The following is a 27,646-nucleotide window of genomic DNA, read 5'->3' as shown; positions in this document are numbered from 1 at the left end:
ATTGTGAGGTCTGGGAAGTTTCTGGAGAAAATGTGGCACTTGGAGGTGTCCCAAAATGTCTGGACCCAAGGGAACTTTAGCAATCATTTGTCCAGTGGCCCCATTATAGAGATGAATTGCTGAGGCCCAGAGAAGTCAAATGACTTGCTGTATTATCTGGGTGATTTCAATTTCCATTGAAATCAGAATACCCAATCTAGACTGGCTTACACGATTATCTCAGAGAACGAGAAGCCTGCAGGACACAGCTGATTCAGCAGTCTGATGCTGTTACTGAGACCCCAGGCTCTTCTCATCTTTGTGTTCTGCCAACTGCACTGCTAGGACGATGTCTTCCCCTCATGGTTACAATAGGGCTGCAAGAGCATCAACCAACATATCTCCATACAGCCTCCAAAAGCAGGAATGAAAACGGCAAAGAGTCTTAGTTTCTCTTCACAAATTTCTTTTTATCATAGGGAACATATTTCTTAGCTTTCTCTCAAGTCTCATTGGCCAGGATTGGTTCACATGCCCATACTCCAACATCAAGACAACTGGGAAAGGAAGTATCTAGCATTTCCAGCTTCTATTGTAGGAAAAAGTCTCTACCAGAGAAAGTAAGGGGAGCAGGGAATGTTATTTTATAGGAAACCAACAGTGTCTCCCAGACTGGCCCAATGTCATTCAGCTACTTGGCAACCAGAAACCACAGGAACTAGAATGGGACCCATTTCTCTGGATGCCAGGCCCAGGGACACTTCTAGATCTCTCCTGCATTTTGCTGCCTCTTTGCTGAGCAGCCTTAAAAATGGAGTGTGGTGCAAAACAGGGGGAGGGGGGGCGCCTGGGTGGCTCAGTTGGTTAAGCGACTGCCTTCGGCTCAGGTCATGATCCTGGAGTCCCGGGATCGAGTCCCGCATCGGGCTCCCTGCTCGGCGGGGAGTCTGCTTCTCCCTCTGACCCTCCTCCCTCTCATGCTCTCTGTCTCTCATTCTCTCTCTCGCAAATAAATAAAATCTTAAAAAAAAAAACAGGGGGAGGGGCAACTTGTCGCAGGCCAGGGGACTAGTTAAGCTGAAACTTGGGGTCCAGACTCTGAACAGAGTGTGTTTAGAGGCCAGGCCAGGCAGGGTGAGACTGGGGAGCTCAGGATGGTTGTGCTAGATGCTAAGGCCACTCCAACTGAGACCTCCACGCACTTCCCACAGAGCTCACCCCCAAGACCTTTCCACCCGCGAGGATGGCCAACATCCGTTTGTGGATTAATCAGTCACGGACACTGGTGTTCACAACATGAAAGATGGCCCTCCAGAGCTGACTCTTTATGAAGTGTGTTTAACTCACGGCCCATGCCTTTTCTTCTAGTGTTCCTAAACTCTTTACAAATGTTCATTTATTTATGTCCTTAACTCATGGTTAGGCAGATGGCAAATAATCTTTCCAGCAATGAGAGTATTCACTACCTAGACAATGGAGGGACTGGTTCAAAATCCCACAGAAACCGGTGTTCTGATTCATGGGGGCTTCCTGTATTTGCGGTCAGGGACGGTGTGTATCACCAGAAATTAAACTGCTAAGCCCTCGGGTGCTTTCTTTTTTTTTTTTTTTAAAGATTTTATTTATTTATTTGACAGAGAGAGACACAGCGAGAGAGGGAACACAAGCAGGGGGAGTGGGAGAGGGAGAAGCAGGCTCCCCACACAGCAGGGAACCTGATGCGGGACTCGATCCCAGGACCCTGGGATCATGACCTGAGCTGAAGGCAGTCGCTTAACCAACTGAGCCACCCAGGCACCCCCTCGGGTGCTTTCTTAAATTAAATGTCAAGATAGCAATTGTGGTTGCCCCAAAGTCTTGGAGGCAGGGAGCAGCCAGGCCCAGGCAGGGGGACTGCATGTGGCTCCTGGTGGTGGGGCCCTGGTGTTAAGGATGGTGAGAGACGCACTGGAGAGGGCGGGTATCATGGCTGCCGGCCAAGGGCAGGAGAACATACCCATAATCTGGGAAGGTGGCCAGGGAAGCAGGAAGGGATAGCCAGGAGGAGCTGGGCAATGATCCCTATGGGAGACGGCTGAGGGGTGGAGAGGGTTGACAGAGAGGCGAGATGGAAATGAGAGATAAAGACCTGGGGCTGACCGGAGGAGCTGAGAATGACAGGAGAAGGGCGGCATCATCACAGACATGGATGACACGGCAGGGGAGCGGTCTGGAGAGAGGCGGGGGTGTCCTTTTCCTTCAGGTTTTCTCAGCACAGGATCTCTTGGCTCTGACCATGCTGAGATCCTGGGGGAGGCCAGGCTTTGGGTCTGGCTCCTCTGGGAGGCCAGACTGTGCTGTGGCATCTAGAAGAAATGAATTCTCTCTTCATTGCCTCATTCCTTCGTCAGGGTCAGAACCGAGGTACCACCTCTCATGGTAGAAAGGAAGAAACTGAGGACCTCATGGGCACCGTCACTTCCACGAGGCCTGGCTGTCAGTGGCAGAATGGAGGCCAGATGCAGAGCTCCAGGCCTGGCCTAGGACACTTTCCTACCAGGCCAATGCTTTGATGGATTTTTTTTTTTTTTTAACCACCAAGAAACTCATTTGTGACTTTTTTTCCCTAAGAACCCCATGTTTTAAGAGATTTTCATCTACCAAACAACTGCATTTATCAAGTAATAATTTATTCATTTTCCCATTTTTTAAATTAATCAAAGATAGACATAGCTGCCAGCCGGAGACTCTGATCAGCGGGAGATAACCCTTATTACCACCCTGGGTTGATTTAATTCCTGCCAAAAACAAAGAAACTTGACATTTTAGATAGCCTGAATAGCCTCATTGTGGGAACGTGGAGGTTTTCCATTAAGCTTTGTGAAATATTCAAAACAGTTCCTGGACCCCCACCACTGAATCGTGGAGACCCTGGCCTCCGGGGACCCCTCTTGGGAACCACTGCACCGCATGATACAGGAAGTAAGACACAGAGGGAATGTCACTGTCCCAGAGTCCTGCCACTACACTGTTAAAGGGTTTGTGGCCTGGATCGAGCCCCTACCAGCCAGGAGCCTTGGACAGACCGCTCAATCTCCCTGAGCCTCAGTTTTCCCATCAGTAAGATGGGAATGAGGCATTAGTCAGGGATCTTAGTCGCAAGCAACAGAAACAAACTCTGCTCATATCAAGCTGAAAAAAAGTGTGTTAAAAAGAAGCTAAGAAAAGAAGTGGGACTGCTCCTCTGTAAGTTAAACATAGAATTACCATATGACCTAGCAATTCTATCCCTCAGTACATACCCCAAAGAACCAAGCACAGGTGTTCAAACAAACACTTTTACAAGACTATTCACAACAGCTCTGTTCCCAAATAGCCAAAAGTTGGAAACAACCCAAACATCCATCAGTGGGTGAATGGATGAACAAACTGTAGTCCATCCACACAATGGAATATTCTTCAGCCGTAAAAGGGAATGAAGTTCCAATAACATGCTAGAACACGGGTGAACCTTGAAAATACTATGCTTAGTGACAGAAGCCAGGCACAAAGACCACGTAATGAGTCCATTCATATGACGCCTCCAGAATAGACAGATCCTTAGAGGCCGAATGCAAATTAGCAGTTGCCAAGGGCTGGAGTGTGGACAGGGGAGGAGTGGAAAGTCATTGCTTAATGGGCATGGGGTTTCCATGTGAGGTGATAAATTCTAGAACTAGATGGTGGTGATGGTTGCAAAACAGTGCTTGATGCCACTGAATTGTGCAACTGAAAATGATTTGGGTGGTAAATTTTATATTGTGCGTATTTTACCAGGATAAGAAAAAAGTCCATGCAGAGGTGTGGTGGCGGAGGGGGGTGGCGCGGGGGGCGAGGGGGAAGGTGCTGGGTGAGTCGCAGAGTGGCTGGGAGCCACACCTCTACCCTCACCATGAGGACACCACCGCGACAGCCACACAGACACTGCCCCTTGCCCTGCTGCCCAGGGTCTCTGTCTCCTGCAGCCACTCTGACCTCGGGTCCCCGAGGCTCCAGGCTGGTGCATCAGATTGGGGGTGCAGAGTCATGGCCCTCGTGGAGCACAAGGCAGCTGGGGCCTGTAGTCTCTGGCATCTTTACCTTGTCTTGTGGGAATCAGCTCCATCGAGACATGAAAGGGAGCCATTGTCCCAGATGCGGGAAGGCAGGTGAGAGGTTGTTAGAAGGACGAGTGCACGGAGCTCATGTCTACTTCAGAGGCAACAGAGAGCAGATAGAAAGAGCCTGGGGTGTGGGGGGATGTGAGAGACCAGGAGAGAAGCAGGTCACAAAGCAAATACTGCTCTTCAAAAGGTTTGCGGTGTAAGGTGATCTTTCCCTTCCCTCTTCATCCTTTTCTGAACACTCTCTACCACCCCACCACTCACAAATTCATTATTCAGAGACAATTGTTCTTCACCTTTCCTGTCTAGAGGTTTCTACCCTTTGAACAAGATGACAATAGCTGCTGGTCATTTATCTAGTGGACACTAATCTTTGCCGCTGGCTTTCTGTGATTCACTTTGTGGTTTAACACAGGGGCCCGACCACTTAAAAGCCACCTAACAGTGAGACTGTGCCTGGGAGTGGGGCCAGCTGAGGGCGACCAGATGCTGGGTACCTGCTGTTCGGGCACAGTCCCAACCTTTTCGTTCCCCACTCGGGTGGGGGAGATTCAACACATGCAATGGAAAATCTTGCCTCAAATTTCTAATACAAACTTTTCAAGAAGCAATTGGAAGCAAAAGAGACAGGTAAGATCAGAGTTAGGTTTTTAAGTGTTTTTCTATTTGATGTAATTTTAAACTTCCAGAGAAGTTGCAAAAATAGTGCAAGGAACTCCCTTATACCTTTACTCAGGTTCACCACTTGCTTATGTTGATTGGCTTTATCATTCTCCCTCCCCGACACTGCTCCATCTGGCTGCAAATACCCCAGTAGATATTTCTCAAGAACAGGGACAATCTTTTATATAATGACAGTATAATTGTCCAAACCTAGAAATTCTACACGGATAAATATTATTGCCTAATCCTCAGTCCATATTCACAATTCATCAGTTGCGCTACCAATGTCCATCGAAGCTATCTGGGGATTTTCAAAGTGTTGGTTTCTAGATTAATGCCACCATGGTCAGAGAAAATGCTCCCCCAAGAGTTCAACCTTTTGACATTTCCTACATGTTCTTCTTTTTTTAAAATTTTAATTCCAATATAGTTAGCATACAGTGTATATTAGTTTCATGTGTACAATACCGTGATTCAGCACTTTCATACATCACTCAGGGCTCATCATGGGAAGGGTCCTCTTAATCCCCTTCTCCCATTCCACCTATCCCTCCCACCACCTCCCCTCTGGTAACCATCTGTTTGTTCTCTAGAGTGAAGAGTCTGTTTCTTGGTTTGTCTCTTTTTTTTTTCCCCCTTTGTTCATCTGTTTTGTTTCTTAAATTCCACGTGTGAGTGAAATCGTATGGCATTTGTCTTTCTCTGACTTATTTCACTTAGCATTATACTCTCTAGTTCCATCCATGTCCTTGCAAATGGCAAGATTTCATTCTTTTCTATGACTAAGTAACATTCCATTGTGTATATATATATATTCGTGTGTGTGTGTGTAAGTGTGTGTATACCAGATACACATCTTCTTTATCCATTCATCTATTAGTAGACACTTGGGCTGTTTCCATAATTTGGTTATGGTAGATAATGCTGCAATAAACATGGGGATGCATATATCAATTCAAATTAGTGTTTTCATATTCTTTGGGTAAATACCCAGTAGTGCAACTACTGGATCACATGGTAGTTCTATTTTGAATTTTTTGAGGAACCTCCATACTTTTTTCCATAGCAGCTGTACCATCCTGCATCTTCTTTTATGGGCCCTCCCCTCAGCACTCCACAGCTTCCTCCTCCCAGGTTCCCTGGACTCTCTCCCAGGCCTGCGCAGTCAGAGGCCAGCCATGGACCCTGGGGCAGTTTATATCCAGATGTTAGGCTCCCCTCACTGGCTCTCTCCTATCTGGCATTTCCCCATTTGTTTTACAGCCCTGCAGGCAGCCCCTCTCCCAGCTCTGACTCCTCAAGGCAGTAAGACTGAGTTTTCTGCCTCAGCTCCATCTGGTCCACCTGCCGACCAGGGAGTGTCCAGGTGAGAGCCAGACAAGCACCCATTCTACCCAGAGCTAGTGCCCTTCCGGTTTCTGCTGTTCATATCCACTCTCTAGCACCTTCCCATAGTTGGGTTTTTTTTTTAAATGTTCTGTCCAGAGTTTATACATCAGTATGCACACACACACATACACACACACACAATTAAGAATACATCTTGTTTTTGCCTCATTCTATAATGTGTACTATCACTCTAAATAGAACAAACTTGACCCCAACATGATGACTTTCGATTTCATTTGGGTTTCATCTGATTTACTTATTTACTTATCTGATGAAATTATTGAATCTTTCCTTAACATTACATGAAGAGGTCATTTGGGGACTTAATATAAATCGCAAAAGAATTCAGTTAGGCAAAACTAAACACATACGAAATAAACCAGATACCTTATGCTTAAACCTATGAATACATCGACCAGAAATTCACTTACACCTAAATGTGCAAAGGAGGAAGCATTGCTGAAACATTTCAGCTTGTATTTTATAAAACAGTTTTAAAATATTTGACATAGTTTAGTAATATTCTAGAAAACAGTCTGCCTAGTTTGGATGGTATATTGGTTTTCTCAGGCTGCTATGACAGAGTACCATAGGCTGAGTGGCTTAAATACCAAAATATTTTCTCTCACAGCTCTGGAGGCCGGAAGCCCAAGATCAGGGTGTCAGTGGGCTTGGTTCCTTCTGTGGCCTCCATCCTTGGCTTGTAGATGCCACCTTCTCCCTGGGTCCTCACACAGTCTTCCTGCTGTGTGGTCTGTGTCCTGATCCCCCACTTCTTATGAGGACACCAGCCAGATTGCTTTAGGGCCCATCCCAGTGACCTCTTTTAACCTTAGTTACCTCTTTAAAGACCCTATCTCCGAATATGGTCAGCTGAGGTATTGGACGTTAGGACTCATATGAATTTGGGGGTGGGGGGAGACACAATTCAGCCCATTACCGATAGACAGTCTCCTCAGTCTCCTGCCTTTGGTGTACTGACACATACTTTACTTCACAAGGAGTGAGGAATGGACTTGATCTTAAGGAGAGTGGGGGCCCTAGCGAGCCAGGCGCACTCTGACAAGAAACCCATTCAGAGGCCCAGGAGATTCTAGAGTGGACTGCTCAATCCCCGTGTCCTGGTCATACCTTACCCCAAGGAGGAGAGAGATGGGAGCAGCACCTGACAGATGTGGAGGCTGGACTTGAGATCACCTCAGTATGGATCTCCCTAGACTGGCTCATTCTTATCTGACCAATATCTACTTTATTCTTTTTTTCTAATTAAAAACATTAGCAATTATGGATCTGGTAACTAATCAAATGGCACAAAAGAACTTGTGATGGGGCGCCTGGGTGGCTCAGTCGGTTAAGCGTCTGCCTTCCACTCAGGTCATGATCCCAGGGTCCTGGGATCAAGCCCCGCATCGGGCTCCCTGCTCAAATGGGGAGCCTGCTTTCCCTTTGCCTCCGCTACTCCCCCTGCTTGTGCTTTCTCTCTCTGCATCAAATAAATAAATAAAATCTTAAAAATAAAAGAACTTGTGATGAAAAGACCCCATATTCCATCATTTTAATCAGTCCCAGGCAAATATATAACTCAGTCGCCCTTCCCGTCTTCATCACACTTGCCTGCCAAAACCACTCCCCTGGTTGTCTGGGTCTCTCCACCTACTCTGCACTCATGCCCACAGGACTTTCTGTTCCTGGAGGAAAAGGCCAACCAACACAGACAGGCGTCACTCTAAATTCATGACCACAAACCTCAGTGGTCCCTCAGAACTGTTAGATGCTCCTACATGTTGTCGGTCAGCACACTTCTCCCGGTTCTCGACAAACAATCCACACCTTCTCTCTCCTGGAGCCCCCACCACTCCCTTCCTCCTACATACACTCAGGAGCTAACCTCAGTTCCCAGTTCACTTGGAACATAAAAGCAATCAGAAGAGAGCTCTTCAAGCTCCCACCGCCCTGTCTGCCCCCCATGTATGTTGGTGCCCACACCCCCACCAGTTGTGTAGACCGGTGTACACACGTCTCCCAAGAAAGCCTGTTTTCCCTCTCGCTTATTCAGGACTTCACTCAGCCCTTGTCCCATCTGTCCTGTCATCTGTTTACTAAGCCTAATGTAATCACATTCAGAAACTGTTTAACTCGAGGAGGGTGAGGCCATGCTTTGAAGCCATGAGAGTTTCCTGAGGATCTCTCTCCCCACTTCCGGTGTGGGATGCTAAGGAAGACTGAGCAGGGGATCCCAGAGACCAGACATACATAAAACAACCACTTTCAGCAAAAATCTATTGCCCAACTAAAAAGCCTTTTAGCTATAAGCTGGAAAAAAAAAAAAAAACCCTTTTATGCTTAATTTTATTCCTAGTGACTTTTTTCAAGGGAAATAAAATATAAAAATTCTCTGCTGTTGGACTGAAGAGGTTTCAGATTTCCCAAATATCTCCCTGGGTGCATTTCAACTTCTCAGAACTCATGGTTACAGTGGGCTATGGAGCACGTTCATCTGCCCGCGGCCTACACAATGTCAATGTCATTTGACCCTCCCACTTTGTGACACAGAATGTAAGGACATTCAGTCCTACTTTCAAGCTAACATAAAAGATACGTGTTTCTCTGCTCCCAACCAGCCTGTATTTGGCTGTGTTGAGGTGGACATACAGGAGCTGCCTGGAGCAGACAAGACCCTGGAACCCACCAGGAAGACTAGGCTCTTTGCTTTGTACATGGGGTCATGTGGAACAGGTGACTGAGGGCTTATTTGAAAGCTAATTTCTTTTTTTATTATTCTTTAAATTTTAGTTCACATGCAATGCAATATTGGTTTCTGGAGTAGAATTCAGTGATTCATCACTTACACGCAACACCCAGTGCTCATCACAACCAGTGCCCTCAATTACCACCACCCATCAAGCCCATTCCCACCCACATCCCCCGCAACCCTCTTATGGCTTGTTTCCCTCTCTCCTTTGTCCCCCCTTCCCATATGTTCATCTGTTTTCTTTCTTAAATTCCACATACAAGTGAAATTATATGGTATATGTCTTTCTCTAACGTATTTCGCTCAGCTTAATCCACTCTAGCTCCATCCATGTCATTGTAAATGGCAAGATTTCATTCTTTTTGATGGCTGAGTGATATTCCATTGTGTATATATACCACATCTTCTTTATCCATTCATCAGTTGATGGACATTTGGGCTCTCTCCATAGTTTGTCTATTGTTGATAATGCTGCTATAAACATCAGGGTGCATATGCCCCTTCAGATCTGTATTTTTGTATCCTTTGGGTAAATACCTAGTAATATAATTGCTGGATCTTAGGGTAGTTATATTTTCAACTTTTTGAGGAACCTCCATACTGTTTTCCAGAGTGGCTGCACCAATTTGCATTCCCACCAACAGTGCAAGAAGGTTCCTTTTTCTTCACATCCTCACCAATACCTGTTGTTTCTTGTGTTGCTAATTTTAGCCATTGTGACAAGTGTGAGGTGGTATCTCATCATGGTTTTGATTTATATTTCCTTGAGATGAGTGATGTTGAGCATCTTTTCATGTGTCTGTTAGCCATCTAGATGTCTTCTTTGGAAAAGTGTCCATTCGTGTCTTCTGCCCATTTTTTAACTGGATTGCTTATTTTTTGGGTGTTGAGTTTGATAAATTCATTATAGATTTTGGATACTAGCCCTTCATCAGATATGTCATTTGCACATATCTTTTCCCATTCCATAGACTGCCGTTTAGTTTTGTTGCTTGTTTCCTTCTCTGTGCAGAAGCTTTTTATCTTGATGAAGTCCCAATAGTTCATTTTTGCTTTTGTTTCCCTTGCCTCTGGAGTTGCGTCTAGTAAGAATATGCTGCAGCTGAGGTCCAAAAGATTGCTGCCTGCTTTCTCCTCTAGGATTTTGACGGTTTCCTGTGTCACATTTGGGTCTGAAAGTCAATTTCAATACAAGGTTAAATTAAGTCATTTAACAAATTGTGGTTGAGAGTATTCACATCCCAGTCATAGTCATAGGTATGTAAAGATGAAAGCAAACAAGAATGACATGATCCTACCCTCATGGTGCTTACATTTTAGTGGGAAGGAAACATAAAGATAGATAAACAGACGCATAAGTCTGTAACAATGACGTGAGGCTGAAGAGAAGGGCTAAGGCCAATCTCCCAGGGCTTTGTAGTCAGGTGAGGAGTCTGGATTCTAACCTCAGGGAAATGGGAAGCCCTTAGAAGGTCTGAGCAGGAGAGTGTCATGATCTCATTTATCCTATAAGAATTTCACTCTTGCCCCTTTGGAAGGGGCCAAAGTGGAAGTGGGAGACCAGCCGGAGGTTGTAGTCACATAGGCTAGAGATCATGGTGACTGGGACTAGTGTGGGGAGAGAGGGAGGGAGAAGGCATTCCAGATAGATTGCTGGGAGGCAAAGAACAGGGGGAGGGGTGGCATCAGGGTTTCATGGCTCTAGCACCTGGAGGACTGGTGGAGAAAACTGAAAGTGCACTCATTTGGGGTGTATGGGAGGTGCCCAAGATAAACTACATTGAAAAGACTTAAACAGGTGAGGAAGTCTTCATTCAAGAGTATTGCAATAGTGGAGAGAGGTTAAATTCAACTCCAAAACTGAGGGTTGCTGGAGTGGTGGGGGTGGGAGGGATGGTGTCGCTGGGTGATAGACATTGGGGAGGGTATGTGCTCTGGTGAGCACTGTTGAATCACAGACCTGTACCTCTGAAACAAATACTACATGATATGTTTAAAAAAAAAAAGAAGAAGATAGGAGGGGAAGAATGAAGGGGGGAAATTGGAGGGGGAGACGAACCGTGAGAAACTATGGACTCTGAAAAACAAACTAAGGGTTCTAGAGGGGAGGGGGGTAGGGGGATGGGTTAGCCTGGTGATGGGTATTAAAGAGGGCACGTTCTGCGTGGAGCACTGAGTGTTATATGCAAACAATGAATCATGGAACACTACATCAAAAACTAATGATGTAATGTATGGTGATTAACATAACATAATTAAAAAAAAAAGAAAAAATTCAACTCCAATACAACAGGGTAGCAGCAATTTACAGCCAATAGGCAGGGTGAGGGGGTCAGCTTGTAGAAAATTACCAAGAGGACCTTGATCAGGTGTCAAGGGTGGGGGAATTCTTGCTAAATGGTTTGGCAGGCTTCTTGCTATTCTGGGGTCACAAACCAAGAACAACAGGCCAAGGCCAAGGAAGTTGAGAAGAAGGTTCAGAGGAGCCTGACTACAGTTTGGTCAAGGAAGGGGTCCTTGTCAGTGGGAAGGACTAGGGGTTCTGTTTTTGCTGTGTCAAGTTTAAGATATCCAAGAAGAGATGTCAAGTGTGTAAATCTTGAGGTCGGAGGAGAGGTCTAGGCTGGTTATGGAAATTTGATCATCACTCTAAAGATGATATTGGGAAGCCACAACCCTCACTGAGCTCTCAGATCTGTGATGTAAAGTCTGATGGGCCAGTCCCAGCTGGAACTTCTAAACCCTACATGGGATAGTTAAGCACACTGCACAGGGTCTAGTCTCCCCACTCCAGAGGGAGCAGGACCCAGTTATTCTCCTTCCTTGCACCCAGGGTCTTTATCACTTGAAGACAGGAGAAGTCTTAATAAGGACTGGCCCCTTATAAAGAAAATTCTCATGCTCCCCTAGTGTTGATTAAAAATATTTCTATTGTAACGACACTTAAATATGTGTAATTATAAAACTAAATATAAATGCTTTATGCTTATAGTTATTATACAGTGATCAACCCAAAGTAAATTGAAGAAATGAAAACAAAGCCCTGTATCTCCCCATCTGCAACTGACCCCAGTTTGAGAAATGCTAGGGAGAGGGACTCTAACATCCTTTCTGTCCTAACACACAATGGTTTTGAGACTGCAGTGGGGAGACAGGAACCATGATTGACGCAACAAGGATAAGAGGGTCAATTGGAAAATAGTTCCCTAGAGATCCAAAGATTGCATAAGAGACAGCATTAAATAAAACAACTAGATAAGAAAAATAAGCATTTTGCCTAAAGAAACAAACAAAACAGGGATAAGAAGAGCAGATTTATTGCTCAGGTGAAAAGAGATCCTGCAAATTTGAAAAAGTTCAACCTTTAAACCTCCTTGACTCACTTGGCCCCATACCTAACAGGTTTAGTTAGGAAAAAAACTGGTGGGCGCCTGGGTGGCTCAGGTGGTTAAGCGTCTGCCTTCGGCTCAGGTCATGATCCTGGAGTCCCGGGATCAAGTCCCGCATCGGGCTCCCTGCTCCTTGGGAGCCTGCTCCTCCCTCTGCCTCTCTCTCTCTCTCTCTCATGAATAAATAAATAAAATCTTTAAAGAAAAAAAACTGGTAAGAGACCTTTTAAAATAACTATGATATTGGGTGCCTGGGTGGCTCAGTAGGTTAAGCGTTAGATTCTCGATTTCGGCCGTGAGATTGAGCCCCGCTTCAGGCTCCAGGATTCTCTCTTTCCCTCTCCCTCTCCTCCCCGACCTCCCGCTCAAGTGCACACATGGTCTCTCTCTCTCAAAATAATAATAATAATAATAATAATAATAATAATAATAAACTATGATATTGGTTTATATTTGGAGAAGTTAAGGATGCTATTCATTTTATTCATTCCATGCTTAAAGCCACCCACCTAAGACAATGACAAATACTCTTCTATGCATTCCCTTCTAGTCCTCTGTCCTGTGCCTGTATTTTTTTTTTTTTTACCTACTACATGTATAACATTGTATTCTTTTAAAGTTTAGGATTGTGAGATGTGTTTTTCTCTGTTGCCAGTTATAGTAAGTTGACTGCAAAATTGTGTATTTCTCCTATATACTACAAGTTACATAATCTCCCTCCTACTATTTATATGTAAGTTGCTATTTGTCACCAGTATAAAAAATGCCGCAGTGAACATCTTCAGACATACAAGCCTTTTCTATCTTGTGGATTAGTTCATTTAGCCAGATTCTGGGTCAAAGTGTACTATTTTATACCAAAAAAAAAAAATTCTGATGATCTAAACAGAGACTTGAGGATAACGTAGGAAAAAAGGCAGATTTGCAACCCACACTAATGAGCAAATTTGAAAACCCGAGGGAGAAGCAGGAGCTGTGTCACCAGGCAGAGATGGTCCTCTGAACACGGGTGTGTTTGGTGCTCATCTTTCTAAACCTTTCTTGATGCCTCTAGGCAAAGATGGAAAGAGCTGAGCGGCAAGAGCAATTCAGACGCGCTCTGCTTGGATCCTCCGGGGGCAGGAGCTCCAACCCACACAGGTGCTAGTTACCAAGGCGACCTCCACATGTCCCCTCTTTTCCAGGTTAACAGTTCTGAGTCTGGGCTGGATGGTTGGATAGAATTAGTTCAAAAAAGAGAGAAAAAAGAAAATGACTTTTAAAAGACAATTTAACTGTTCACCCGAAGAACCAGCACCAAGCACAACGCAGAGAACCTTTTGGTCCATTCCCTTTACCGTATGACTTCATGGTTTGATCTTTTCTCTGAGGTGAATTTATTTCCATTTTTCTTTAATAAAATAGAACCACCAGCGTGTTCCGTTGAGTCTAATTACATACAGCCTGTGGAGTGTCAAATGTCTCTGCCACACAAGCTCACGGGGGCCCCGATGGGAAATGCACTGAGGCATAATAGGATGACTATCATGGTCATGGAGAAACTAGGAAACAAGGGGTCTCAAACTCACACGCCTGATCCCCGGCAAGATCCCATCGCTGCCAGACCCGTTATTGTGGGGGTTCTCAGGGCCTGAGAACATATTGCTCCCAGCTGCTCACGGAAGGCTCTAAAGCCTCCACCCCCCCTGCTCCCCGCTGGATTTTCCATGTCCCCACTGGCTTCTCACAGCCTGAAAAGCTGGCCTCGCCGAGCCTGAGAGCTGGCTCACTAGGTGGGTCACCGCCAGTGCTTGGGTGTGAGTTTGCAAGCTAGGAATCCAGGGAGCTGCAGCTTCTTCCCAGGTGCATTAGCTGCAGCTTGCAGCCACAAACCAGCAGCAGCCTGAGTTGCAGCTTAGGGCTAACGACACACGGACACAGCAGGAGTCACCCCTTAACGAGGCGTGGCAAGTGTGACTCGTAGCCCACAGACCCAGCAGGCAAAAATACATATTTCTCCACATTTTCTATAATGCATGTCCAATTCTGAACCTCCTCTCAGGCAGATAGAAAGTATAACTGGGCTTGTTCCCAGCGTTTCTCCCCTCCCCGGCTCTGGGGTTTAACAAAGTGCTGATTGGCCAGGGGGTGTCTATCTGGCACCCAGGGGTCCGCACGCCCAGGTGCTGCTGACACGCCACGTACAGCATCCGGCTGCTGCTGGTCCTGGGCCATGCCAGGGGCAGAGAGACCCCGTGCGTCGGCCTGGGGGCCCATCAGGCTAGACGCCCCCTGTGGCTCTTTTCCTTTCTGGGGTCTATTCTCCTTTCTGAGAGGCATGCCTGGGTTTGCGGGTGGCAGAAGGGACAGGGGCATTTCGTTTAAGCCTGGGTGATTCTTTCTTCCTTTAGGTTTCTTCACGGTGCTCTGAATTCCCTTTCCCCAAGTAATTAGGGTTTCCTACAAAATAAAAAAGCCAGAAGTGGGTGACTCTGGTGGTAGACCCTGCCCCCAAGCCCCCGCTTCCCCTACAGCATTACGCTCAGCAGCTGCTGGTTTGCTCCAAGTGGGGAGAGTAGAAGAGGCGGACCCTGGAAGACCACTCCCCTCTCCCTCGCCCTCCCCCAGGACCTCAAAACAGACTCCACATTAGCCTCCTTGCAAAGCCTTATGTCCCTGTGAAGAAGACGTACTTCTCATCCACGTGTTCCGCTGTCTCTCAATGAGATGGGATCTGTGTCCCTCTCACAAATCGAGTGAGTCGTCCAGTATTAGCAACGTCCACCTGCCAAGCAGCACCTGGCTGTGTAGGGGACACTTTGCCCAGCCGCCCTGGGGATGGCGGGGTGAGCATGGACACCGGGTGGGATTTTGACTCTTGGAGCGGATGGCAGAGACTCAGTTAGGGGACGGGAGGAGTGGCAGACATGCTGCCTGGCAATGGACCCAGCTGGGAGGAGGGAGGCCTCTGATGCAGCAGCTGCTGCGTTATATGTGCCCAAACGACATCGAAGGGCCTGGAGCCGGGGGTGCGCATGTCTCTGAGGAGGAGGGGTGCACAATGGGCGGTATGGTTGGAACAGTCAGGAAGGAGTTGGTTATACTCTTCCCCCACCCCCAAGTTACGCCAGGCTTTTCAAGGATTATCCTGACACTGGGAACAGCCACCTGTCCCCTGTGACCACAGGCATCCATGTTAAAGTTTCAAACCAAACCCAGTGATTTATAAAAATAAAAATACACTGTAGCCAAGTTACCAAAATCCAAAGATGGTTTAACATGAAAAAAAAACCTGTGAAGATAATGCATCTCATCGAAATGTGAGAGAAGACTTGTCCTAGAATCTTCATAGCAGCAGTCTTTGAATTAAAAAACAAAAAAGAAACAAAAAAAACTGGAGTCATTTAAAATGTTCATCACTAGAACAATGGGTACATGAATTGTGATATATTCATATAAGGAAGTACTATGCAGCAGTGAAAATGCATGAGCCATTGTTCTGTATGTTAACATTCATGAAGCTAAAAAATGTAATGTTGAGTAAGAAAAGCAAGCTGCATAAGAATACATGCATCAGGGAAATACAAATCAAAACCACAATGAGATACCACCTTACACCAGTCAGAATGGCAAAAATTAACAAGACAGGAAACAACAAGTGATGGCGAGGATGTGGAGAAAGGGGAAGCCTCTTACACTGTTGGTGGGAATGCGAGCTGGTGCAACCACTCTGGAAAACAGTATGGAGGTTCCTCAAAAAGTTGAAGATAGAGCTACCATATGATCCAGCAATTGCACTCCTAGGTATTTACCCCAAAGATACAGATGTAGTGAAAAGAAGGGGCACATGCACCCCAATGTTCATAACAGCAGTGTCCACAATAGCCAAACTGTGGAAGGAGCCAAGATGTCCTTCAATAGATGAGTGGATAAAGAAGATGTGGTTCATATATACAATGGAATATTACTCAGCCAACAGAAAAAATGAATACCCACCATTTGCACTGACATGGATGGAACTGGAGGGGATTATGCTGAGCGAAATAAGTCAAGCGGAGAAGGACAATTATCATACGGTTTTACTCATATGTGGAACATAAGCAATAGCTCGCAGGACCACAGGGGAAGGGAGGGAACACTGAATGGGAAGAAATCAGAGACAAACTATGAGAGACTCTGGACTCCAGGAAAACAACTGAGGGTTACAGAGGGTAACCAGGTGATGGGTATTAAGGAGGGCACGTGTGGTGATGAGCACCGGGTGTTATATGAAACTAATGAATCATTGAACACTACATCAAAAACTAATGACATACTATATGCTGGCTAACCGAATATAATAAAAAAAAAAAAAGGATACATGTATGGAGATGCATTTACAATAAATGTAAAACATGAAAAAAAACAATCCTGTGTAACAGGTAGGGATGCACACATATGTAGTAACAGTGTAAAGAAAAGCGTGGTGATGGTAAGGTCTGACTTCATGGTCGTGTGCTCCTGTTTGTGAGCAGGTACGATATGTAGCCAGGGACTGGTATTCCGAGAGTTTCAAATGTATGGGTATCGTTTTATTTCCCTAATCAGATGGCAGATGCACAGAGGTTCATCAATTATCCTATAGACGTGTCCATCTTAAATATTTCAGTTTTTTCAAATAAATTTTGAATTGGCCATGAAATGAAAAACAAAAAGAAGCAATAAGGGGAAGTACTATCTGAATTAATTTTTGGTCTTAGAAGAAGAATCAGTAAGAATCGTGGTAGAAAGGAGAATGCCATCCTAGGATAGACAGGGCTGAGCATATACCTTAGACTTCAGGGGAAAAGAAAGAATATATAAAAATATGTAAGCATGATATATGAGTATATAAAAATATATTAAAAAGAAAGAACACATAAAAAATTACACTGACAGAGAATCAAATTTAAACTCTGAATAGTCAAATCCCAGGGGAGTAAACACCGACCAGCCAGCCCACATGCAGTCCCTCCCAAGGCCACGGAAGTAGAGGGTCTGTCACCTGAAGACATCCCTACTGACCCCAGGGGAATCCGGGATGGGTGCAGATTTTACAAGGCTCTTTCCAGAAGATGGAGGCAGGGGCATTGTCAAAAGAGGTAAATGAGAGGCAGAAGCTATAGGGGGAGAAGCCCAGAGGAAGCTGACCATTGGGGAAAGCTGGAGACCCAAGCGTCCCCGCAGAGCAGAGAGACACAGCGAAGCCCCAGGCACCGACTTACGGATGCCAAGGGGTCCCCTTGCTTCCCGTGGGGCCCGGGGAGCAGCTCCAGCAGGACAGGGAGTAGAGACTTCAGGAGGCCTTCACAGTCCGACCAGAGGGGGCACCCGGCCAGGGATTCAGACATCAGGTCGGATGACTGAGTCAGAGCGCACAGATCGCAGACCACGGTCATCTCCATGACCGGGGGCTGGGAGGCGGGCTAGGAAGCTGGTAGCTGCTAAGTGCCATTGTGTTTCAAAAAAGTGGGAGAGAAAGGATTTCAGAAAACTTGGAGCAATTTCCTGCAGAACCCAGCCTCCCTCCACCTTTTCTTTTTGTTCTTTTAAATAGGCTCTATTTTTTAGAGCAGTTTTAGGTTCACAGCAAAGTTGAGAGGAAAGTACAGATTCCCTGTACACCCCCCACCCCCACACATGCACAGACTTCCCCATCATCAACATCTCCACCAGAGCGGGACCTTTGTTACAATTGATGAATCTACATTGGTGCATGAAAACCACCCAAAGTCCATAGTTTACCTTAGGTTAGGGTTCACTCTTGGAGTTGTACATTCTGTGGGTTTCCACAAGTTGCCATCATTAAAGTATCAGAGTATTTCCAGCACCCTAAAATTCCTCTGTCCTCCACCTGTTCATCCCTATCTTTTTCTGTGTTCATAATCTTCCTTTTCCAGGATGTCATAGAGTTGGAATCATAAAGTATGTAGCCTTTTCAGATTGACTTGTTTCACTTAATGATATGCGTTTACGTTTCCTTCATGTCTTTTTGTGGCTTGATAGCTCATTTCTTTTTAGCACTGAATAATATTCCATTATCTGCATGGACCAGAGTTCATTTATCCACTGAGTTACTAAAGGACATCTTGGCTGCTTCCAAGTTTTGGCACTTAAGAAGAAAGCTGCTATAAACATTCGTGTGCAGATTTGTGTATGGACATAAGTTTTCAACTCCTTTGGGTATATTAAGGATTCCTTTTTTTTTCTCTTCTTTCTCTGCTCTCTTTTCCTTCTTCCTTCCTCCTACCCTCCCTCCTTTTATTAGCACCTCCTGGATCTAGAAAACCATAGGGACTGACCATGCCCCTCTGTGTTTCCTCTTGCTGCCTCGCATAGTCAGTTGAATTCCATACAGCACATCTTGACTTCTTAATTGCAGGTCAGGTGTTATTGCTCTTCATACCCCAGTGTCTAGCACAGTCCTAGTCATGAAATGTTGTTTCAGAATACGTTTGTTAAATGAACAGATGAATGAATGAATGAACAGCCCTTCAGGGGATAATGCCACCCATGCTCCATGAGGTTCCTGATTAGGAGACTCATGAATGGGACTGAGACCAGCCTTCCTTCTCCTACAGAGCCCTGTGGAGGTGCTTGGCTGTGGGAGGCTGGAGGCTTTGACTTCTGGTAAAGTGCTTACTGCCAAGGAGTGCAAGCCACTGCATAGAACAGATCCAGTGGAGGAGGCCTCCCCGGCCATTGGAGCATATGGCCCAGGAGTGGAATTTCATCCTGAAAGGATGCTGCAAACAGATCTCAGCTGAGGGCATGCTACTTCATAAAGACAGAAAGGATGGCAGTGTGAGGACAAGATTGGAGGCAACACTGGAGACCTGAGACCACACAGGCAGTGGCCAGAACTCAGGCAAGTGAGTCCAAAGAAGGCTGGCACCGTGACCATGAAAGGTGGGAACGGACTGAAGAGATGCTTTAGGGGGCGGGGCTGTGGGGCTTGGTGGCTGAGCCAAGTGGAGAAAGAGTGAGAGGTATGACATGGGGCTGGCTTGGGCAGCATGCTGGGTTGAGGGGGGTGGTATTGAGGTCAGTTCTGGACATTTTAAGCTCTAGGGGTCTGTAGGATGTTTACATAGTGTGGTTAATTTTGTGTTCCAACTTGACTGGACCACGGGGTACCCAGATTTTGGGTCAAACATCATTCTGGGTGTGTCTCTGAGGGTGTTTCTGGATGAGATTAACGTGATATGGTAGACTGAGTAAATAGATTGTCCTTGCTCATGTGGGTGGGCTTCATCCAATCCAGTAAAGACCTGAACAGAACAAAAAGACTGAATAAGAGGGAACTTCGCCTGCCTGATTGACTGATTGAGCTGGGGCCTGGGTGTTCTCCTGCCCTCCAAGCAAAAAAATCACACCACTGGTTCTCCTGCCTCCAGCTTGTCAACTGCAGATCTTGGGACTTCTCCACTGCAATTATTGTGTGAACCAACTCACACACACACACACACACACACACGCACAAGGTGGAGTGGTGGGCAGGCCAAGGGCACACCAGGCAGAGGGATGGGCATATGCAAAGGCCTAGAGGCCAGGGAGGAGCCTGGTGTGTTGGAGGAATTGGAGCCAGGGAAGATGGCCAAGATATGGTTGGAGGGGTGGGTAGAGGTAGGACCAACCATCCAGGGTTGCATAGTACCTGCCACAGTACCTGCACTTAATGTCCTCCCTTAAACGGTAACAGAAGTAATAAAAGGTGATGGTGATGATGGGATGTTTCCATGGATGACCACAGAAGCATACTTTTTCTGGTTTTCTATCTAGAAAGGGAATTATCCTGGATATAGTTTGTATTTTTTACATGTTAGCATTACTATGTTTTCTTGGATATCCAGCATTCAAGGCTGACCTCTGCCCCAGTGGGTCCTCAGGAGCTTGGGTGTATTAACTGACTTTCATTTTCTATATTCTGATGCTTTGACATCTTTAGGACTTGCCGACCCTGCAGGGACTGCCCAGGGTTAGCTAATTCCTGGAGATAGCAATATCTGCTTCAGGGTTCATCTTTCAGATACAGACAAACAAATCCAGGAGCATCCCAACCACATCCTCTATGGGCTTTCACACTGCTGGCCACTGTCCACCTAATCACCCCCGAGCCAGGTGCCAGGCAAGCAGGGACAGCCCTTATGTCCCAGAGCCCACTGAATGATTTAAAATAGCCAATCCTAAGCCTGCCCACCTTGCTTTGCCTGTTCCAACCCAAGGAAACCACAGTAAAGATTCTGGCCCACGTTTTTCTCCCCCTAGTTCTGCTTTCTGACCAACCCTGGTTCTTCCCGTGTGGCCCTGCGTAGGGTGCAGTTCCTCCTGTATCACAGACTTGTTTCTTCACGACGGTCATCTTCATGCCTATGTGTCTAATCACACCCGATTAAAGCAAATCCTGGGTCCCCTTGAAACATGGGATAAAGACTCATTGTCCATCTGTTCAGCAGGAGACTACATCTGGCTCATCCCCCTGTCTCTTCTCAAACCCTCTCAGAGCTTAACGCAGGGCTGGATGTGTGGTAAGAGCTCAAGAATGTGGCTGAATAAGCTCTCCTGCCCTGTTCACCAAGCCTTCCTCTTGGGTCCGTCCTTCTGGCGGTCTGTGTGTCCCTCTGTGACATGGGATGCCAGCAGCAATGGCAGTAACAAACACACCAGGTTGCTGTCTCTCTCAGAGTCAGTGTCAGGGCTCTGCTTGCTAAGGGTGAAGACAAGGAGGGTGACGGGTGAGCAGAGAACAAGGCTGAGACACAGGAAGGGGAGGGGAAGGGCTGTTTGAGGAGTGATCAGGTGGCTGCGGACACCCCGAGGAATGGGCAGGAAGGCTGCCTTTGGAAACTCTCCTGCTCAGATTTCCAAAGGCAACACATCTGGGTTCTAACCTTTCAACTGCTGCCGAGTGATGCCCTCTACCTGGGTGGGAGGGAGATGATTTGGAGCCAGATGGGCCCACTGGAGAGGTGTTCACCTGGGCTCTGCTCCTCCCCCCCTTCCTCTGCCTCATCTTATGCAGGTTAAATCAGATCAAGACAACCATGAAGGGTACTCTTGTTGGGGCAAACATACTACCGAAGGGCATGATGGGGTCAGAACCAGAAGTGCCCTCTCTTCTGCTTGGTGGTATGAATAACCAAGTGCAAATAGCCTCTTTTCCAACCAGCAAAGAGAGATCCTTGCTTTGTCTCCTCCTGGATGTTGCAGAGTCTAAAACATCTCTACTCCGGCCATGCACCCCCATAGCACTGGGGTTCAGGCATGAAAGCTGAAGAGGAGAGGAAGGAGATGCTCCTGCTTCTACTGTCCATGAGTCTGAGCTCACCCCCCCACACACCTAGAAACCCAGGTCTTCACCGGCCTGAGCTCCTGGGGTCCCCTACCTTTGCCATGCAGACCCAAGTTCCTCCTTCCGGTCATGTTCTCTGTCTTCAGACAGACAGACACAGAGACTGATTACTAGATGGGATAACAGAGATCGATGCATTCACTCACTCCAGCATTCATTCATTCATCCATTTGATGTATCCATTCATCAATCACTATAATAAAAAAGTCAAGGGAAAAGTGGCTTTGCCAACTTCTGCTACCTCAGGAAGTTTCCTTAATTTTCTAGCTTTTTCCACTCATGTGCTTAAGAAATAGATTAATATCCACAAGAAGATCTATATAAAGTACCTGGCATTTGGTAGATGCTCCTTGAGTGGTTCTTATTAATACTGGCACTTATATGCCGGGCCCAGAAATACATAGATGGATTAACCCCACCCTTGTTCTCAGGAAACTGACATTCCATTAAGTCTTGTGTTTCTCTCCAGCAGAAGTCATGGGAGAAGGTGTGTCACTCCAGTGATCCCAGAGCTGCCCAGCCAAAGGGTTGCCCGAGGACTGGCCAGACAAAGCACCCAAGTTCTGAAAGCACTCGGCCCACTGCTCTCCCCCTCACCCTGTCATGCAAGCCCACGTCTCCACAGCATGGGAAGAGCTGAGGGTACTGCCCAGGAGGCCTGGGTGCCTGATCAGGTTGGGCTGAGCCGGGGAGAGGCAGAAGGCAGTCATCCCTGGGGCAGGGTTCAGCCCTCACACACCCTGGGCCGAGTGCTTTCAGAACTTGGGTGCTTTGTCAGATCCTGCCTGCCGAGAGAGGACACTAATGCGTGCCCGGGGGATGCTTGAACCACGTCTGGAAGCGCACGGAACTGAGATAGACAAGGATGGAGGCAGCGCTGCTTGCCGTGCTCTAAATGAGCAAATGTTTGGGAACGAGGGTGTCAGAACCAAACTGCCTGTGTTGTTGTCCCAGCCCCTTTTTCAGCTCAAGTCACACATGTGCTAAGAGGCTTTTGGCTCCAGGCAGCTGGTAGACATCGCTGACAGATTTGGGATCTGATAAGAGACTGTTGATTTCATTCCTGTGTGCAATGTCGGAGATGAATTTTAACAGTTAAAACAGGGAAAGGGAGAAAAAAAAAAAAAAAGGAAAGAGAAAAAGAAAAAGCCCAAGAACCTTGTCGGGATTGCAACACTGGCTGTTTCTTCTACCGGATTTCTTGAAACTGCCACCTCCCCAAGTTGGAGGAGCCTATTTATAAGGGCATTGTTGTCGCATGCCTCCTGGGGGAGCCAAGAGGTGTTCGTAGGGCAGAAGCAAAGGGGGCTGTCTGTGGGAATGGCTGGTCGTCGGGGACCGTGAGCGTCACGCCCTTCCGGGCCCCTCTTTCCTCCTGCAGATGCGGTCAGTGTCCTGGGCAGGTGGGGGGCTGTTGAGGCCAGCGTGGCTCCCTTCCGAGGGCAGCAGCCTCAGGCAACTCCTTAGGGCCTGCACCGCCACGGGATTCTGGAACAAGGGGTTGACTCCAGAACCAGGGGTTTAAAAATTATTATTAATAAAAATCCTTTGCAAAAAGAAACACCCACCAAAAAACAAAGTTCCCTTTCTCAGGGAACTCTAATGAGAAATTAATTTTTTTAAAATTTAACATCAAAGGATTAGTTGTTTTGGAAGCCACTGAGACAGGCATCATGCAACCCCAAAGAGTGATTGCCTCTGTGGCGTGGGTGATGGGCACAGACGGCCTGTATCACCAGTTGCTCTGCGTCTTGATTTCTCTGCAAGTTGCATTTGGTTAAATGCTGACCCCGTGTTCCTCCAGAGAGCCAGTGGCAGATCAGGCAGATAATGATCCCTTATATTTCGAAAGGTCAATAAGATTTCAAAGGGTTTCACCCCACCTGATCCGTACAACCCTCTAGGATGGAAGGCACGGCAGACGTCGGCACTGGCTTCGAGACGGGGAAATTGAGGTCTAGGGAAATAAAACCACAGGGTTGTAAATGGAAGGTCTCTTGACTCCAGACCTGAAGCTCTTTCCCACCACATCCCAGTGGGAAACAGTCCAGGTTTCCTTCAAGAGTGAATGTCACTTCCACACACTGTGTGGCCCACATCCCAGTGCCCTGCTGGTGTCTCAAAGGACCTGGGTGACAGCTGGACTGGGAAGCATCTCAGAGCTTGTCCCCTGTGCCCTGTATGTGGAGCCCTAGACTGAAGCACGCCATGCAGGGAATTCATATGGGCGCATCATCCTCAGCCTCCGGGCACCCACTCCCTTCTCGGACCCTGCCACTGGGCTGCCACGAGTGGCCACGGCGCCTCGGTGTCCACGTGCCCAGCCTCTCTTCTGGAGGTGGGCACTGGGTCAGGTCTGGTTGGAATAGGGAGGACCTCCCAAGCCTTGTGCACACTGGCTGGAGACCGCTGGCCATCCCTCCTGCAAGCCCCTGCTACAGAGCTGCCCCTAGAAACAGGCATGCAGGAGCGGAAGAGGACGAAGGGCCCCCATCTCAACCCTGGGGTCCTCACCCTTCCCCTTGCCTACTCTCTCCTGTCAAATCCTGCTTGCAGGAAGAGGTATAACAAAGCTGTGATGGGTGCCTAACTACTCACATTTTGTACATGGACACTCCCAGAAACATCAGCCACATAAAACCTGGGAGGAGAGGGTGAATATCTGGGTGCAGAATTCTAGATAACACTGACGTGGGGGTAGCTAATTTGTTTGTTTGTTTTTTAAGATTCTATTTATTTATTTGACACAGAGAGAGCGAGCACAAGCAGGGGGAACGGCAGGCAGAGGGAGAAGCAGACTCCCCGCTGAGCAGGGAGCCCGATGCAGGGCTCGATCCCAGGACCCTGAGATCATGACCTGAGCCGAAGGCAGACGTTTAACCGACTGAGCCACCCAAGCGCCCCAGTGTTTTTTTTTTTTTTTTAAGATTTATTTAGTTATCTGAGCAAGGGAGAGCGAGCGAGTGGGGGGAGGGACAGAGGGAGAGAACCTCCAGCCGATTCCATGCTGAGCGTGGAGCCAGATGCAGGGCTCGATCTCATGACCCTGAAATCATGACCTGAGCCAACATCAAGAGTTGGACGCTGAACCGACTGAGCCACCCAGGCGCCCCTCTCATAGTCTTTGAAGCTCTGTTCTTCTCAGAAGTCCCTGCTGAGGGCTGGCCATGAGCCTGGTCTTGAGGATTCTCTGGGGGAAAGTGTACCTCAGAGCTTCCCTCAAAAGACACTGTTACCGCCACATGAACCAGTGACAGACATTTCACTTCTGTCAACACAAACCTGACCTGAATCTTTAAAAATGCATCACTCTTATGTTTTACTAATGGAAAGTTCAATATAGTGAATCACGTGAGAAGACTCTTGCCCGTGTTAATTTATGCAACTTTTTAAAGAGACTTAACTTTTTTTAGAGAAGTTTTAGGTTTACAGCAAAGTTGAGCGAAAAGGAGTGCAGAGATTTCCCGTAGGCCCCCTACCTGCCCCCCCCCACATGCACAGCCTCCCCCCTCACCAACATCCCCCCAGAGTGGGCCATTGTTACGATTGAGGAACCTGCATGGACACGTCACCATCACTCGAAGTCCGGAGTTGACATGAGGCTTCACTGCTGGTGTTGCGGGTTTGGGCAAATGTATAAGGACATGTCTCCATTATTATGGGATCACACAGTGTCATTTCACTGCCCTAAAACTCCTCTCTGCTGTGCCTATTCACCCCTCGGTCCTCCAACCCCTGACAACCCCAGTTCTTTTTACCGTCTCCACAGATAATGGACAGTGGTTTTGCTTTTTTCTAGAATGTCATAGAGTTAGAGACATGAAGTAGGTAGCCTGGGCGGATTGCTTCTTTCGTTTAGTGATATGCATTTAAGATTCCTCTGTGTGTCTTTCATGGCTTGATGGCTCATTTCTTTTTAATGCAGGGTAATAGTCCATTGTCTGGATAGACCAGCGTTTATTTATCCATTCTCCTACTGAAGGCCATCCTGGTTGCTTCCAAGTTTTGGCATATACGAATAAAGCTGCTATAAACATCCACGCACAGGGTTTTGCTGGGACATGTTTTCAGCTCCTTTGGGTAAATACCAAGGAATGAGATTGGTGGAAGTCGTGCAGATGTTGTTTTGATCAGTGGCCCTCAATCCTGGCTGCCCATCATGATCACCTGGTCAGCATTTAAAAAATCCCTATGCCCACCCCCATCCCCACCCAGGCCATTTAAATCAGACTTGGCGAGGGTGGGGCTTGAACATCAGAGCTCAACAAACCCATCAGGTCATCACGATGTACAGCTGGAACTGAGACTCCCTAATTCAGAGGCTACCACCAGACTCTTGGGTTTCTGTGATTTCTAGTCAGCCTCTCCACCTACACACATGTGGGCTTTGAGCACAAAAGGGAAATGATTAAGTCACTAGCTATTGGTTATGTTTTGTGAAATAGTTCTACTTAGGGTCTCCATTTGACCAAAAATCAGTTTCATTTGTCTAGAAAATCTCTCATGGGAGATGAAAAGCTGCCCCCCATTCACTTCCTTAGAATGACACCAGGCCCCAGAAAGTCTCACTTTATCAAATTCCAGCATCCCTGGGCACCTTGGGGTGCCAACCAATTCCAACTTCTCCCAAGGACAACCGACCATTCCTGGTGTGACAAAGACTTGTGCTGTCTGGACAGGGGATGCGGGCCAACCCCATCTTCCTTGCAACCACCTTATACTTGGCCAGCTCCTTGTGACTAACGGGGATGGAGGGGGGCATTTATCACTGTCTGCCTGGGGCCATGTGGGACCATGAGATGTCCGAGGTGGAGGGGTCCTCAGAGGTTCTCCAGGCCAGGAGTTTACCCCCCTCATATTTAAGCAGTGGGACTTCCTTCAACAAATACATATTGAACAGACAAACGCTGAGGGACGCTCCTAGGATAGTGGGCTGGAAGCCCTGCCCACCCACACAGCACCCCCTTTTCTCCACAACCTGGAGAAACTTGGAGCTTCCCAAAGGCCACACCTAGGGTCTATTTTCCATGGAGGAATGAGGGTGGAGATGGGAACCCAAGAGAAGAGTGGTGTTGCTGCTGTAGAAATCCTCCATTTCAAAGACTTGGTGGGGCCAGCCTTAGTTGCTGAGGAGATGGGGATTCTTTAACACCAGGTGCTCTGCTAGCTGCTATTCAGATGACATGCGGTGTTCCTGAAGCTTTCTCCCCCTTCCCCACAGCCTACCCCTGCCCACCATTGTTTCTCTTTCCAATATTTTGCTCCCTGCCCTCCCCCGTCCCCCACTCCCTACCCAGCTCCCTGGGCTTGTTCTGAAGGACACATGTCTTCTCCTCAGAGGGCAGAGCTAACCGACAAATATGTCAGATTTCCTCAATGTTAGGGGAAAACATCTTCCTTGAAAGTCAGAATCTTTGAATTCTGAAATTGCATTGGTGAAAGTCTGAATTCACCACATTCAGACTGGAGTGAGAAGCAGGTGCATTTCTCCTAAGCCAACAGGTGTGGAGTTGGGGCTCCTCCCCCGGGTAGGAGCAGAAGACAGAGGGAAAGTCTTCCTACCCTTCTCTTTGTTCTTTCTCCCCTGCCTTCTCTCCCTTCTCTTGCTCTGATGCTCCTGGGAGCCTCCCTGCAGATGGAAAGTGGAAACCTCCAGGAGAATAAGGTGAAGCTGTCAGGGAAGGCTTTGGGACCAGCAGCTCAGAATAGATAGTCCACAAACGCAGCAGTGCAGAACACAATAGGGTCTGGAAGGTGAGGACTTGAACATTTATCACGGTAGCAATAATGAACGAAAAGAAGACTTCTGGTACACATTTCCTTTCTCCTTGCCCTTGAAGCTTCCCTGAAGCTGTAATTATGAAATGTTTGGCACTGCCCTGGAAAAATGTGTTAGGGGAGTGCTGTGGATGGTGCCCAGAAGTCATCTGTGGAAAGAGCTGCTGGGACCCGGGGTCAGCAAGGCCTAGGCACCCACAGGAAGGGAAGGTCACAAAAGTAATGC

At 47.2% G+C, this 27,646-nt stretch overlaps 1 protein-coding gene across 3 annotated transcripts in view; it reads left to right on the top strand.

Moving 5' to 3' along the window:
- The window catches only part of FARS2 (phenylalanyl-tRNA synthetase 2, mitochondrial), a 471,129-nt gene that overhangs the window by 422,367 nt on the left and 21,116 nt on the right, over positions 1 to 27,646 (top strand). Inside the window, exon 6 of one of the 3 annotated variants that reach the window (XM_081827739.1) lies at positions 18,872 to 18,929. The exons of the other annotated variants lie outside the window; for them this stretch is intronic. Within the exon in view, the coding sequence (XP_081683865.1) occupies positions 18,872 to 18,914 (43 nt within the window). The 3' untranslated portion in view covers positions 18,915 to 18,929. Of the gene's footprint in view, positions 1 to 18,871; positions 18,930 to 27,646 lie in introns of those variants that run through there. 3 annotated transcript variants of the gene reach the window in all.

This window comes from Leptonychotes weddellii, chromosome 8, assembly GCF_054177405.1.
Source record: "Leptonychotes weddellii isolate Sample4059 chromosome 8, ASM5417740v2, whole genome shotgun sequence".
Classification (NCBI taxonomy): domain Eukaryota; kingdom Metazoa; phylum Chordata; class Mammalia; order Carnivora; family Phocidae; genus Leptonychotes; species Leptonychotes weddellii.
This window is presented reverse-complemented; position numbering and strand designations above follow the sequence as displayed.